Below are 17,520 nucleotides of genomic sequence, written 5' to 3'. Positions count from 1 at the left end.
ACTGTTCAAGGCGGCGTTATAACGCCACTCACTCACCTACACTGTTCAAGGCGGCGTTATAACGCCACTCACACACCTACACTGTTCAAGGCGGCGTTATAACGCTACTCACTCAACTACACTGTTCAAGGCGGCGTTATAACGCCACTCACTCACCTACACTGTTCAAGGCGGCGTTATAACGCTACTCACTCACCTACACTGTTCAAGGCGGCGTTATAACGCTACTCACTCAACTACACTGTTCAAGGCGGCGTTATAACGCCACTCACTCACCTACACTTTTCAAGGCGGCGTTATAAGGCCACTCACTCACCTACACTGTTCAAGGCGGCGTTATAACGCTACTCACTCAACTACACTGTTCAAGGCGGCGTTATAACGCCACGCACTCACCTACACTGTTCAAGGCGGCGTTATAACGCTACTCACTCACATACACTGTTCAAGGCGGCGTTATAACGCTACTCACTCAACTACACTGTTCAAGGCGGCGTTATAACGCCACTCACTCACCTACACTGTTCAAGGCGGCGTTATAACGCTACTCACTCAACAACACTGTTCAAGGCGGCGTTATAACGCCACTCACTCACCTACACTGTTCAAGGCGGCGTTATAACGCCACGCACTCACCTACACTGTTCAAGGCGGCGTTATAACGCTACTCACTCACATACACTGTTCAAGGCGGCGTTATAACGCCACTCACTCACCTACACTGTTCAAGGCGGCGTTATAACGCTACTCACTCACCTACACTGTTCAAGGCGGCGTTATAACGCTACTCACTCAACTACACTGTTCAAGGCGGCGTTATAACGCCACTCACTCACCTACACTTTTCAAGGCGGCGTTATAAGGCCACTCACTCACCTACACTGTTCAAGGCGGCGTTATAACGCTACTCACTCAACTACACTGTTCAAGGCGGCGTTATAACGCCACGCACTCACCTACACTGTTCAAGGCGGCGTTATAACGCTACTCACTCACATACACTGTTCAAGGCGGCGTTATAACGCTACTCACTCAACTACACTGTTCAAGGCGGCGTTATAACGCCACTCACTCACCTACACTGTTCAAGGCGGCGTTATAACGCTACTCACTCAACAACACTGTTCAAGGCGGCGTTATAACGCCACTCACTCACCTACACTGTTCAAGGCGGTGTTATAACGCCACTCACTCACCTACACTGTTCCAGGCGGTGTTATAACGCCACTCAACTACACTGTTCAAGGCGGCGTTATAACGCCACTCACTCACCTACACTGTTCCAGGCGGTGTTATAACGCCACTCAACTACACTGTTCCAGGCGGCGTTTTAACGCCACTCACTCACCTACACTGTTCAAGGCGGCGTTATAACGCCACTCACTCACCTACACTTTTCAAGGCGGCGTTATAACTCACTCACTCACTCATTAATACGAAGGTGTGTTTGTCTCAGGATTACATCCTCTGGTCGAGAGCCGGCGGGGGTCTGTACGCCCAGGACAAGGACACGTTCGCCTACGTGGGACAGAGTTACGTCGAAAAGGAGTTCCACGACATCTCGATATACCACACATCGTCACAGCCGGCGCACATAAGTAAGTTCACAATCAGATACTGGAATATTTAAGAAACGTGAGCATGATATTTGTCAAACACAGTGCGGTTCAAAGGTATCGGTGCGTGTGACTGGTATCAAGGACACAAGAATATGATATATTTCGCACATATGGATTACAACACACACACTAGAATATGATGTATATCCCAGACATATTTGATTACTTCACATACATTAGAAAATATGATATATATCCCACATATTGTTTGTACCACACTCGCTAGAATGTGATATATTTCATGCATATAACACCACCCACTAAAATGTGATATAAGTTGTGCATATTACACCACAAACTAGAATGTGATATATTTCATGCATATTACAGCACACACTAGAATGTGATATATTTCATGCATATTACAGCACACACTAGAATGTGATATATTTCATGCATATTACAGCACACACTAGAATGTGATATATTTCATGCATATTACAGCACACACTAGAATGTGATATATTTCATGCATATTACAGCACACACTAGAATGTGATATATTTAATGCATATTACAGCACACACTAGAATGTGATATATTTCGTGCATATTACAGCACACACTAGAATGCGATATAGTTAATGCATATTACAGCACACACTAGAATGCGATATATTTCATGCATATTACAGTACACACTAGAATGCGATATAGTTAATGCATATTACAGCACACACTAGAATGCGATATATTTCATGCATATTACAGCACACACTAGAATGCGATATAGTTAATGCATATTACAGCACACACTAGAATGCGATATATTTCATGCATATTACAGTACACACTAGAATGCGATATAGTTAATGCATATTACAGTACACACTAGAATGTGATATATTTCATGCATATTACAGCACACACTAGAATGTGATATAGTTCATGCATATTACAGCACACACTAGAATGTGATATATTTCATGCATATTACAGCACACACTAGAATGCGATATAGTAAATGCATATTACAGTACACACTAGAATGTGATATATTTCATGCATATTACAGCACACACTAGAATGTGATATAGTTCATGCATATTACAGTACACACTAGAATGTGATATATTTCATGCATATTACAGCACACACTAGAATGCGATATAGTAAATGCATATTACAGTACACACTAGAATGTGATATATTTCATGCATATTACAGCACACACTAGAATGTGATATAGTTCATGCATATTACAGCACACACTAGAATGTGATATATTTCATGCATATTACAGCACACACTAGAATGCGATATAGTTAATGCATATTACAGTACACACTAGAATGTGATATATTTCATGCATATTACAGCACACACTAGAATGTGATATATTTCATGCATATTACAGCACACACTAGAATGTGATATATTTCATGCATATTACAGCACACACTAGAATGCGATATAGTAAATGCATATTACAGTACACACTAGAATGCGATATATTTCGTGCATATTACAGCACACACTAGAATGTGATATAGTAAATGCATATTACACCACACACCAGAATGTGATATATTTCATGCATATTACAGCACACACTAGAATGTGATATAGTAAATGCATATTACACCACACACCAGAATGCGATATATTTCATGCATATTACAGCACACACTAGAATGTGATATAGTAAATGCATATTACACCACACACCAGAATGTGATATATTTCATGCATATTACAGCACACACTAGAATGTGATATATTTCATGCATATTACAGTACACACTAGAATGCGATATAGTAAATGCATATTACAGCACACACTAGAATGTGATATATTTCATGCATATTACAGCACACACTAGAATGTGATATAGTAAATGCATATTACAGCACACACTAGAATGTGATATAGTTCATGCATATTACAGCACACACTAGAATGTGATATATTTCATGCATATTACAGCACACACTAGAATGTGATATATTTAATGCATATTACAGCACACACTAGAATGCGATATAGTAAATGCATATTACAGTACACACTAGAATGCGATATATTTCATGCATATTACAGCACACACTTGAATGTGATATAGTTCATGCATATTACAGCACACACTAGAATGTGATATATTTCATGCATATTACAGCACACACTAGAATGTGATATATTTCATGCATATTACAGCACACACTAGAATGTGATACAGTTCATGCATATTACAGCACACACTAGAATGTGATATAGTTCATGCATATTACAGCACACACTAGAATGTGATATATTTAATGCATATTACAGCACACACTAGAATGCGATATAGTAAATGCATATTACAGTACACACTAGAATGCGATATATTTCATGCATATTACAGCACACACTAGAATGTGATATAGTAAATGCATATTACACCACACACCAGAATGTGATATATTTCATGCATATTACAGCACACACTAGAATGTGATATAGTAAATGCATATTACACCACACACCAGAATGCGATATATTTCATGCATATTACAGCACACACTAGAATGTGATATAGTAAATGCATATTACACCACACACCAGAATGTGATATATTTCATGCATATTACAGCACACACTAGAATGTGATATATTTCATGCATATTACAGTACACACTAGAATGCGATATAGTAAATGCATATTACAGCACACACTAGAATGTGATATAGTTCATGCATATTACAGCACACACTAGAATGTGATATATTTCATGCATATTACAGCACACACTAGAATGTGATATATTTCATGCATATTACAGCACACACTAGAATGTGATATATTTAATGCATATTACAGCACACACTAGAATGCGATATAGTAAATGCATATTACAGTACACACTAGAATGCGATATATTTCATGCATATTACAGCACACACTAGAATGTGATATAGTTCATGCATATTACAGCACACACTAGAATGTGATATAGTTCATGCATATTACACCACACACCAGAATGCGATATATTTCATGCATATTACAGCACACACTAGAATGTGATATAGTAAATGCATATTACACCACACACCAGAATGTGATATATTTCATGCATATTACAGCACACACTAGAATGTGATATATTTCATGCATATTACAGTACACACTAGAATGCGATATATTTCATGCATATTACAGTACACACTAGAATGTGATATAGTTCATGCATATTACAGCACACACTAGAATGTGATATATTTCATGCATATTACAGCACACACTAGAATGTGATATAGTAAATGCATATTACAGCACACACTAGAATGTGATATATTTAATGCATATTACAGCACACACTAGAATGCGATATAGTAAATGCATATTACAGTACACACTAGAATGCGATATATTTCATGCATATTACAGCACACACTAGAATGTGATATAGTTCATGCATATTACAGCACACACTAGAATGTGATATAGTTCATGCATATTACAGCACACACTAGAATGTGATATATTTCATGCATATTACAACACACACTAGAATGTGATATAGTTCATGCATATTACAGCACACACTAGAATGTGATATATTTCATGCATATTACAGCACACACTAGAATGTGATATATTTAATGCATATTACAGCACACACTAGAATGCGATATAGTAAATGCATATTACAGTACACACTAGAATGCGATATATTTCATGCATATTACAGCACACACTAGAATGTGATATAGTAAATGCATATTACACCACACACCAGAATGTGATATATTTCATGCATATTACAGCACACACTAGAATGTGATATAGTAAATGCATATTACACCACACACCAGAATGCGATATATTTCATGCATATTACAGCACACACTAGAATGTGATATATTTCATGCATATTACAGCACACACTAGAATGTGATATAGTTCATGCATATTACAGCACACACTAGAATGCGATATAGTAAATGCATATTACAGCACACACTAGAATGTGATATATTTCATGCATATTACAGCACACACTAGAATGTGATATATTTCATGCATATTACAGCACACACTAGAATGTGATATATTTCATGCATATTACAGCACACACTAGAATGTGATATAGTAAATGCATATTACAGCACACACTAGAATGTGATATATTTCATGCATATTACAGTACACACTAGAATGCGATATAGTAAATGCATATTACAGTACACACTAGAATGTGATATATTTCATGCATATTACAGCACACACTAGAATGTGATATATTTCATGCATATTACAGCACACACTAGAATGTGATATAGTTCATGCATATTACAGCACACACTAGAATGTGATATAGTTCATGCATATTACAGCACACACTAGAATGCGATATAGTAAATGCATATTACAGTACACACTAGAATGTGATATATTTCATGCATATTACAGTACACACTAGAATGTGATATATTTCATGCATATTACAGCACACACTAGAATGTGATATATTTAATGCATATTACAGCACACACTAGAATGCGATATAGTAAATGCATATTACAGTACACACTAGAATGCGATATATTTCATGCATATTACAGCACACACTAGAATGTGATATAGTTAATGCATATTACACCACACACCAGAATGCGATATAGTTAATGCATATTACAGCACACACTAGAATGTGATATATTTCATGCATATTACAGCACACACTAGAATGTGATATATTTCATGCATATTACAGCACACACTAGAATGTGATATAGTTCATGCATATTACAGCACACACTAGAATGTGATATATTTCATGCATATTACAGTACACACTAGAATGCGATATATTTCATGCATATTACAGCACACACTAGAATGTGATATAGTAAATGCATATTACACCACACACCAGAATGTGATATATTTAACAGAGGTACTAAACTACCCGCCAGGACGTTGTTTTCGTTACATGGTTGTCACCTTTAACCTTAAAGGCGGACTCGTATGCGCTGTTATCAGTGTAATGCAGGTCCGTTAAAGAGGCTTTTGAGCTTTTATGAACGGTTAATAATGTTGACAGTGCAACGTTATACGTTCCACCTGTGATAGCATTAGGTAAATGATTTTCTCATGATCGTAATGGCAGCCAGTTTGTAAAATACTCACCAGATTTCTGACTACAGATAACTGCACGAAGAGCAATGGCGGCTGTGAACAATTATGTCTGCCTAACTTGACCAATGAGGGCCGTAGTTGCAAGTGCACTGTAGGGTACTGGGACCAACAGGACGGGTCATGTACGAAAGGTCAGTTCTTTGCTTGTTGCGTAATTGACGCTTGGTGTAGTTAGCCTTATGGTTTTGCTCATCTTGTAGGTTTTAACCTTTCAACTGACGCTTGGTGCAGTTAGCCTTATCGTTTTGTCTCATCTTGTACGTTTTAAATTTCAACTTCAGTGTAATTTGGCCGACACTTTTCCGTTAACTCGAAGTAATGTTTTGTCCCAACGAATCGTTGAAAATTATGTTGAGTACGCACTACCGTACTACAGCCATGGTCACATCAGAATCGTGCTGAGTGAGTGAGTTACTTGGGTTTAACGCCGCTTTTAACAGTATTCTAGTCATATCAGGCGTGTCGGCTTAATGTGGGAGGAAAGCCCGGAGTGATGCAGGTCTTAGACGTTTACCACTTTGGTGAAACCCACGAGCACGGGTATGGTGCTGACAAACCTAGAAACGTAATCGGGATGAACCGGGATTCGAACAGACAATCATAGGTTTCTGGCGTGCCCAAGGGACGTAACTTGATCATGTAACACTTGGTTGTCTCCCGTGACATTCTAGACCTCAATCCTTCACACATAAATAGCTGTGAACGTCTCTCCTGAAACGTCCTCTTTCAAATCTATAATGAGAGATTCAACCATTGGCAACTATTTACCTGTAATTGATTGCCGGGTAAAAATGTGGGAAGGGATTTTTTGTCTGGCGGCAGTGGTTTATACCTGTTGTGAGCAGTATTACCCTTTTTTCACGGAATGTCGGCGGGAAGCAAGGCAACAGTCCCCGAGTATCAACATAAGCTCAGTCGTTTACGAAATTACGATAATATGTTTGGGCCAAGCGCTCCCCACCACCCACCCCGTCTGTATTGCAAAGCTAACATATTTCTTAAACATTTTCCCTTACTAAAAAGCTACAGAATTTCTGCTCTTATTGCGCTTCGCCGACGTCGTGTGACAGGAGTACTGCTTAGGCAATAAACAACACTTGGGCAGGACATGTTTACCTTTTTCGCGAACACCCGGTGTCTTCACTGATTGCCACTGATACATTCATACGCCTTTCACCGCTAGTTTGCCTTGTACTCACAATGGAATCGGCTTGGGCAGATAATGGTTATTCTATGGCATTTTGAAACCCAAGATCAACGATGATAATTATGATGCTGGGATTCGAATCAACGATCACCACATCTGGTATCTAAGGGATGCAACTCCGTACCGCGGGTTTAGACGCTACTGGACCAGTGGACCGTATATTTTGAATTCCCTTGGACAGTGAAACTTACAGCCTTCCGTTAACATAGTGCCTGCCTTATTGTGATTTGACATAGGTGACCTACAAAAACCTGCATTAAAGAAAGGTTTTAATCAAATGTGGTTGGATTTCTGTTCCTTCATGACAACGTCAGTGACACTTTGATAGCAGCCACATTGATGCCAGTTGTACTTGTCTACTGTATATCTTCTTACGCCAATTATGAGTGAGTGAGTGAGTGAGCATGGTTTTACGCCGCTTTTAGCAATATTCGAGCAATATCACGGCAGAAGACATCAGAAATGGGCTTCACGCATTGTACCCATGTCGGGAATCGAACCCGGGTCTTCGGCGTGACGAGCGAACGCTTTAACCACTAGGCTACCCGACCGCCCCTACGCCACTTGTGTGTATCTACTGGGATGTAGCTACTGTTTGTCATTGAGCATGTCTGCTGGGGTATTACTGTTGATTGGCATCCTAGAATTTGTTGAGTAAGTAAGAAAACGTACAACTTTATGGATTTAACTACAGCTTGATAATCTACATGGAAACGTGCTTATATGCAATAAACCAGAAGTTGTTATCCATAAAGTTGTACTATTCCTTACTTACTTGGGTATATCTTCTGATGACACTTGTGCCCGTCCTCTGGGGTATATCTTCTGATGACACTTGTGCCCGTCCTCTGGGGTATATCTTCTGATGACACTTGTGCCTGTCTTCTGGGGTATATCTTCTGATGACACTTGTGCCTGTCTTGTGGGGTATACCTTCTGATGACACATGTGCCCGTCCTCTGGGGTATATCTTCTGATGACACTTGTGCCTGTCCTCTGGGGTATATCTTCTGATGACACTTGTGCCCGTCCTCTGGGGTATATCTTCTGATGACACTTGTGCCTGTCCTCTGGGGTATATTTTCTTATGATCCTTGTGTCTCTCTCCTGGGATTGTATCTCTAGCGCACCTAATGGAGCCCTACCTCGTGTTCTCTGACGAACGCCTCGACAACATTTATCAGGGGTCCCTTATCCTCAACATGTACGGCATGTTCACGCTGCAGTCGCTGTCGAAGCCGAAGGACGTCGCAGTGGACACTGAGGGGAATAAGGTAAGATTTTTTGTTGTTTAATGCCGCACTCTGCAATAGTCCGACTGTATGACGGCTTCCTGGAAATAATAGAGTTTAGACCAGATTAATCCAGTGATTAATGATAATAGCAATAATAGCAATGATATTAATAAATCCGAATCTGTTGACCGACATTGGGAGAGTACCAGGTTTGCTGCCAGGGATACAGCCTTTCTGACTATCTGGGTAATGCAGAAAGCTGTAGTGTTTGGGAGTCTTCACATTCTTCGAAACGTTCTGGGTGGGTTTGACTAGGCAGCGCTTCCTGGGAGAAGTCCCATTCGGTGTCTGGGCTGCGTGTAGAGGGGGCAAGGGCCCTGAGCTGATGATGAGCCTAACCTGCCTGACTGTATCAGGATCACCTCTTTGCTGCATTTTTTATTCTAATCTGTATAAAAGGATGATAATATTGTCATATAATATGCGCTATATTTCCACTACAAACAGGGGCGTGCTCAAAGTAAATCAGTATGCACTTGACTTCCTACTCAGCTCCTCAGACAGTCGTCAAGTCGCCCCTCAGCATAACCTGCTTAGGTCCTATTCTTAAACTGGAAAGGTTAGAGGTTACAAGGGTTCGCTGGAGTAAATAATGGACTGAAGCATAAGTCATGTGTTGATGGGAAGGAAACCCTCCCTCGCTTCATAACACGATGTTATTTCAACATGATATTAAGTCAACATCCCATGTAGAAGAAAACCTATCAGGGATGACCAGCAACCATGGCTACTGCATAGCAGGAGTATTACTATGTGGTATCAGGCAACAACAGACATACTTATACCGATGTCTTTTCGCAGATCTACTGGACTGACTACGTCGGCATCATCAACTGCGCCTACTTCAACGGCAGCCATCAACACGTCGTCTATGCTGACAAAATCGTCAGTAAGTACATTAAGTACACCATCAGGTGCATGGCATGCATTCAAGGCATCAGTAAAGCTTTCAAAAGGTTTTATGGTAGAGGATACTGCCAAAGTTAACGCATCAGTGACCAAATTTCTGTCCGATGCATTTTCCTTTTATGACTTGTACCTTATGCTCACGTGTTTTTTTCAGGATAACCACTGACTTGCCTTTGTATGTGTTTGTGACGGGTGCCACCTTTTCGCGAACACCTGGTGTCATCATCACTATTTGATAGTGATTAATATATAATTATGATATAGTGTTTGTTATATAGTGGGGATCGTACAAAGGACACTGCTTTCAGCAGAGATTTCTTATGATTGTGAAAAGGGTTTTGTCTCTTATGTTTACTGTCCTTTTGCAGAAAGTCAGTTGATTTGACTAAGTATTTAAACGTTTTGCAGGTAGGCTAACTTAATGGTCGTAGACGTTTACAACATTGGTTAAACCTACGAGGCTGACAAACCAAGGATCTTGGATTCGAACCCATGAGCCATTTGCTATGTGACACAGCTCTGCACGCCATGTTGCAGCGTCTGGACCCGCCCATCCGAACCTGATATAGTGCATGGTTGATGTGGTGTGGTATCGAAGATAGTGTGTGGGTTGATATGGTGTGGCATAGATGACAGTGTATGGGTTGATATGGTGTGGTATAGAAGATAGTGTGCTCGTCCCAACCTGATATAGTGTATGGTTGATGTGGCGTGGTATAGAAGATAGTGTGTGGGTTGATATGGTGTGGCATAGATGACAGTGTATGGGTTGATATGGCGTGGTATAGAAGATAGTGTGCTCGTCTTAACCCGGCATAGTGTATGGGTTGATATCGTGTGGTGTAGAAGATAGTGTTCTCACCGGTTACATATTATTCATACGATTCTCATGAGTCACACACATTGTGGTAATATCTTGGAATGTCCATGCACTTTACAATTGATATATTATATCGTCCTTCTGACTGTCAGTTACTCAATATCTATTATTGGCGTTGTTCTTCAGAACCGGTCAACATTGCCCTGGACGTGGCGTCCAAGCTGGTGTATTTTGTAGATAATCGCGGCAACATCGGTGTTGTGCACGTTGTCACTGGCGTGTACCAACAACTCCTGGGACGGGACGTCATAAAGGCAGAGGACATAGCATTGTCTCCAGAACAAGGGTAACCTGTCACACTTGCGTCAATCCTTATTGATTTAAACATTTTAATTAAAAGAATTGGATTGGGCATCCTTTACAACTTAGCTACCCCCTTCCAACATATTTACATGATAAGCGATATATAATATAACAATTTAAATATGTACAAAAGACAGAGTATATACAGAGAGAAGCAGCAGGAAACGGAGTTATACATTTATTTAAGTCTTTTAGTGCAGTTGACATACTGATAACCAGAGCGAGACAGCTGTACCTTTTCCTCGTAGCTGAGATGGGAGCTCCCCTTTAACAAGGAATATATATCAGGGACTAGCCTCTTTTTACAAATTTCAGTTATGCTAAGGAACATTATATTTCTTGCAGTTTGATAAAATGGATATTCTATTAAGTAATGATCAACGTTTTCACATTGAGAAGTACAGAGACAGTTAGGGATGTCTATTAACCAATTCTAAATACGTAATAATTTAACCCTTATGGAACATATGTCATTCTGTAAGCTGGGGGTCTTGTCAAGAGTTGAGTCTGAAAAATGTAGCATATTTAGTTTTCATAATGAAACATTCATGCACCAATTATTTACTTCTCCGATCTTCTGAATGCTTACATCAGAAACAATCCATACTACATATAAACTTCTAACAATAATTGGGCTGTAAATACAAGCTAATCACGGTACTGTCAGAAAGCTATAAGTTACATTTACGATTCTCGTACAGCTTGATGTTCATCTCGGGGCAAACCGAGGTTCGCAACGGCAGCACCAACGTCACGGAACGTCTGCAGTGCATCACGATGTCGCACATGGACGGTACCAACCTGGAACAAGTCGCTTTCGGCCTCGGCCAACCCAGAGGCATCACTGTATACAAAGACCGTACGTACTGCACGGGGTACTCGGCAACCTTCAACAGAATGTAGCACATTGTAGTTCTGAAAGAGTACGTACTGCACGGGGTACTCGGCAACCTTCAACAGAATGTAGCACATTGTAGTTCTGAAAGAGTACGTACTGCACGGGCTACACTGACACCTTCAACAGAATGTAGCACATTGTAGTTCTGAAAGAGTACGTACTGCACGGGTTACTCGGCAACCTTCAACAGAATGTAGCACATTGTAGTTCTGAAAGAGTACCTACTGCACGGGGTACTCGGCAACCTTCAACAGAATGTAGCACATTGTAGTTCTGAAAGAGTACGTACTGCACGGGGTACTCGGCAACCTTCAACAGAATGTAGCACATTGTAGTTCTGAAAGAGTACCTACTGCACGGGGTACACTGACACCTTCAACAGAATGTAGCACATTGTAGTTCTGAAAGAGTACATACTGCACTGGGTACACTGCAACCTTCAACAGAATGTAGCACATTGTACTTCTTAAAGAGTACGTACTGCACGGGTTACTCGGCAACCTTCAACAGAATGTAGCACATTGTAGTTCTGAAAGAGTACGTACTGCACGGGGTACTCGGCAACCTTCAACAGAATGTAGCACATTGTAGTTCTGAAAGAGTACGTACTGCACGGGGTACACTGAAACCTTCAACACAATGTAGCACATTGTAGTTCTGAAAGAGTACGTACTGCACAGGTTACTCGGCAACCTTCAACAGAATGTAGCACATTGTAGTTCTGAAAGAGTACGTACTGCACAGGGTACTCGGCAACCTTCAACAGAATGTAGCACATTGTAGTTCTGAAAGAGTACGTACTGCACGGGGTACACTGACACCTTCAACAGAATGTAGCACATTGTAGTTCTGAAAGAATACGTACTGCACTGGGTACTCGGCAACCTTTAACAGAATGTAGCACATTGTAGTTCTGAAAGAGTACGTACTGCACGGGGTACACTGACACCTTCAACAGAATGTAGCACATTGTAGTTCTGAAAGAATACGTACTGCACGGGGTACTCGGCAACATTTAACAGAATGTAGCACATTGTAGTTCTGAAAGAGTACGTACTGCACGGGGTACTCGGCAACCTTCAACAGAATGTAGCACATTGTAGTTCTGAAAGAGTACGTACTGCACGGGGTACACTGACACCTTCAACAGAATGTAGCACATTGTAGTTCTGAAAGAGTACGTACTGCACGGGGTACTCAGCAACCTTCAACAGAATGTAGCACATTGTAGTTCTGAAAGAGTACGTACTGCAAGGGGTACTCGGCAACATTTAACAGAATGTAGCACATTGTAGTTCTGAAAGAGTACGCACTGCACGGGGTACTCGGCAACCTTCAACAGAATGTAGCACATTGTAGTTCTGAAAGAGTACGTACTGCACGGGGTACACTGACACCTTCAACAGAATGTAGCACATTGTAGTTCTGAAAGAGTACGTACTGCACGGGTTACTCGGCAACCTTCAACAGAATGTAGCACATTGTAGTTCTGAAAGAATACGTACTGCACGGGGTACTCGGCAACCTTCAACAGAATGTAGCACATTGTAGTTCTGAAAGAGTACGTACTGCACGGGGTACACTGACACCTTCAACAGAATGTAGCACATTGTAGTTCTGAAAGAATACGTACTGCACTGGGTACTCGGCAACCTTTAACAGAATGTAACACATTGTAGTTCTGAAAGAGTACGTACTGCACGGGGTACACTGACACCTTCAACAGAATGTAGCACATTGTAGTTCTGAAAGAATACGTACTGCACGGGGTACTCGGCAACATTTAACAGAATGTAGCACATTGTAGTTCTGAAAGAGTACGTACTGCACGGGGTACTCGGCAACCTTCAACAGAATGTAGCACATTGTAGTTCTGAAAGAGTACGTACTGCACGGGGTACTCGGCAACCTTCAACAGAGTGTAGCACATTGTAGTTCTGAAGGAGTATGTGATGCCCCTCTGGTGTTTATGACTGCTACCGATAGAGCAGGACATGAAAGGCCGATACGATAAAACACTGCTGGAAGAATAAACCACTCCTTGCAGTGTGTTATTGTATGATGAACAACTTCCACTTATCGTTTATTTCTTAAATATTTCACAGTAATATTAACAAGCAGCACTACAAAGGATCATAGCATAGATTAGCGTGTTGTACCTACAGCTTTTTCAGCACAGCTACGAAACAGCATCTTCCCGAGGCAAGTGAGTTAACTGACTATAAAAGTCCAGTTTCCACCCTTGTCGAACTAGGCTAGTATTATGAAGTTACATTTAAGCTGGACAAACGAGTCTATGCATAGTCGAATCAAAATCGCGCAACGAAATCGAAATCCGGTTCGTAAACTGTTGTGCAGATTTCGGTCGATGGCAGGATTTGCAAAGCATGTGCATCGCAAACTCGTTGTCAATAGATATTTTCCAAATCTTTTCATGTTTTTAATCAAGATGCTCGTGTGATTTGATGCCCTTCGCGATGTAAGACCCGTTTTATCACAATATATATCTTTCTTGTCGATCAAATCAGATTGGGTGCAGCCATATTGTTTGTTTGCAAGTGATGCGAGAGGTGGAATCTGATTGTCCATAAGAGAGGCTTAGAAGGGACATAACTCGTAATACCCACTGGTGGCGCCACGATCGAGCGCAGGAATTCCAGCCTTGTTCGGCAAGGGTGGAAACTGGACTTTTCAAGTCAGTTAACTCATTTGCCTCGGGAAGATGCTATACAGTAGATCAATGCAGTTATCTATGATGAAGCTACTGCTTTTGCTGGACAGCCAGACTGTTCCCCGCTGACGCGATGTTTGTATGTTCCCTTCTAGGTGTCATCTGGGCGGACGCCAAGTATCAGACGTTGGAGGAGGTGAGGGTGGCGTCCTGGAATCGTACTGTGTTGGTGGAGAACATGCGTCAAGCTCCCATTGACGTCGTCGTTCACAGGGGCTACTTGTACTGGACGGAGACAGGTGCCCGATATGTTCTGAGGTAGAGAGTCAGTGTATTGTACAGTTGCACATAGAAAGGTTCCTTGAATACTGGACAGGATATAACTACAGACTGCGACAGACAATCTGGTGTCACGTAATGGGTGCGTTGAATACACTATGTGGGGTCGAATCCCGTATTGGTCTCAACCAAAAATGTACTAGAATCTGTACTTTGCGAAGAAAGTGTTATCCCAAATATATGGTTACAAATGGGTGCTTGATTTACATCTTTATGTGTGGTTTACACATAAGAAAGTTGATACGTTCGAAGTGCATAGCCCAGAAGACCCGTGAAGATCCGGGTAAGAATAGGTCTTCAGCAACCAATGTTTGCCGTTACAGGCGACTAACGGGATCGGGTGGTCAGGCTCACTTACTTCTATGATGTATGTCATAGTATCCCAATTGCGTGGATCGATGCTCATGAAGTCAATCACTGGATTGTCTCGTCTAGACTCGATTGTTTACAGACCGACATCATATAGCTGGAATACTGCTGAGTGCGGCGTTAAACAACAAACAAACAAACAAAAAAACAAACAAACAAAGCATACCCCAGAATCCTCACTCTGATCCCGTTACTGTTGATGACAGGACCCCTCTGAATGACCCCATTGTGCAGGAGATGTACATGCCCAGCTCGCGCTTCTTCAACCTGGGAGGACTGGACGTGGCTTCGGACGAATTCAACTACAGTAAGCAACATGTATAGAATCATGATGAAACCTGCATCAGCCTCAGGGGATTTACGGGAAGGAATTGTTACCAAGTAACCTACGCTTGTCGTAGGATGTGGCTCTGAGAAATAGATGAATGCGTATATTGCATATCACCCTTTATTCAAGACTGGTGGGCCATCTGCAGTTCATCTTCCCGAGGCAAGAGCGTCCAATAGCCTTTTTATCAAAGTCTTGTTTCCAACCTTGCCACGTCGAGTCCACTTTCCTTTGCTAAATATAATTGGACTATCGCACATATCGATAGTCCAATCAGAGAACGTTTCACAAAATCAACATCCAAGACTGTTTCGTATGAAAGTCATTTACTGCTGCTTGCCTGTGTTGACACGAATATGTCCTAACGATTGCCTATGTTTTTGTGTCGGGGATGAAATCGCGAATGGTTTCGTTATCTGATAGACGAGGTCAACCCCTATGGTAGTCGCCATTTTGTGGAGCTATACGAGATAAGAACAGCGACCTGGTTGGATATCGCGTTTTCATTGCAAGCGGCACAACTCGTGACCTACATGAGGTGGCGCCAGGGTCGAGCCAAGAAAAGTGGCCTTGATGTGGCAAGGGTAGAAACTATAGGCTTTGATGTAGGCTAGTGGACACGCCTTGATGTGGCAAGGGTAGAAACTATAGGCTTTGATGTAGGCTAGTGGACACGCCTTGATGTGGCAAGGGTAGAAACTATAGGCTTTGATGTAGGCTAGTGGACACGCCTTGATGTGGCAAGGGTAGAAACTATAGGCTTTGATGTAGGCTAGTGGACACGCCTTGAAGTGGCAAGGGTAGAAACTATAGGCTTTGATGTAGGCTAGTGGACACGACTTGATGTGGCAAGGGTAGAAACTATAGGCTTTGATGTAGGCTAGTGGACACGCCTTGATGTGGCAAGGGTAGAAACTATAGGCTTTGATGTAGGCTAGTGGACACGCCTTGATGTGGCAAGGGTAGAAAATATAGGCTTTGATGTAGGCTAGTGGACACGCCTTGAAGTGGCAAGGGTAGAAACTATAGGCTTTGATGTAGGCTAGTGGACACGCCTTGAAGTGGCAAGGGTAGAAACTATAGGCTTTGATGTAGGCTAGTGGACACGCCTTGATGTGGCAAGGGTAGAAACTATAGGCTTTGATGTAGGCTAGTGGACACGCCTTGAAGTGGCAAGGGTAGAAACTATAGGCTTTGATGTGGGCTAGTGGACACGCCTTGATGTGGCAAGGGTAGAAACTATAGGCTTTGATGTGGGCTAGTGGACACGCCTTGAAGTGGCAAGGGTAGAAACTATAGGCTTTGATGTAGGCTAGTGGACACGCCTTGATGTGGCAAGGGTAGAAACTATAGGCTTTGATGTAGGCTAGTGGACACGCCTTGATGTGGCAAGGGTAGAAACTATAGGCTTTGATGTAGGCTAGTGGACACGCCTTGAAGTGGCAAGGGTAGAAACTATAGGCTTTGATGTAGGCTAGTGGACACGCCTTGAAGTGGCAAGGGTAGAAACTATAGGCTTTGATGTAGGCTAGTGGACACGCCTTGATGTGGCAAGGGTAGAAACTATAGGCTTTGAT

General features: G+C 41.6%; 1 protein-coding gene across 1 annotated transcript in view; it reads left to right on the top strand.

Moving 5' to 3' along the window:
• The window catches only part of LOC124119627, a 59,122-nt gene that overhangs the window by 31,818 nt on the left and 9,784 nt on the right, over positions 1-17,520 (top strand). The window contains exons 18-25 of the mRNA XM_048399169.1: positions 1,457-1,598; positions 6,753-6,875; positions 9,077-9,225; positions 10,048-10,135; positions 11,162-11,321; positions 12,040-12,197; positions 15,063-15,225; positions 15,822-15,922. Coding sequence (XP_048255126.1) covers positions 1,457-1,598; positions 6,753-6,875; positions 9,077-9,225; positions 10,048-10,135; positions 11,162-11,321; positions 12,040-12,197; positions 15,063-15,225; positions 15,822-15,922 — 1,084 coding nt within the window. The remainder of the gene's footprint in view (positions 1-1,456; positions 1,599-6,752; positions 6,876-9,076; positions 9,226-10,047; positions 10,136-11,161; positions 11,322-12,039; positions 12,198-15,062; positions 15,226-15,821; positions 15,923-17,520) is intronic.

The sequence above is a fragment of the Haliotis rufescens genome, unplaced genomic scaffold (assembly GCF_023055435.1).
Source record: "Haliotis rufescens isolate VD_foot unplaced genomic scaffold, xgHalRufe1.0.p SCAF_2, whole genome shotgun sequence".
Classification (NCBI taxonomy): domain Eukaryota; kingdom Metazoa; phylum Mollusca; class Gastropoda; order Lepetellida; family Haliotidae; genus Haliotis; species Haliotis rufescens.
The sequence above is the reverse complement of the archived record's forward strand: the minus strand, read 5'-3'. Positions and strand labels throughout refer to the sequence as shown.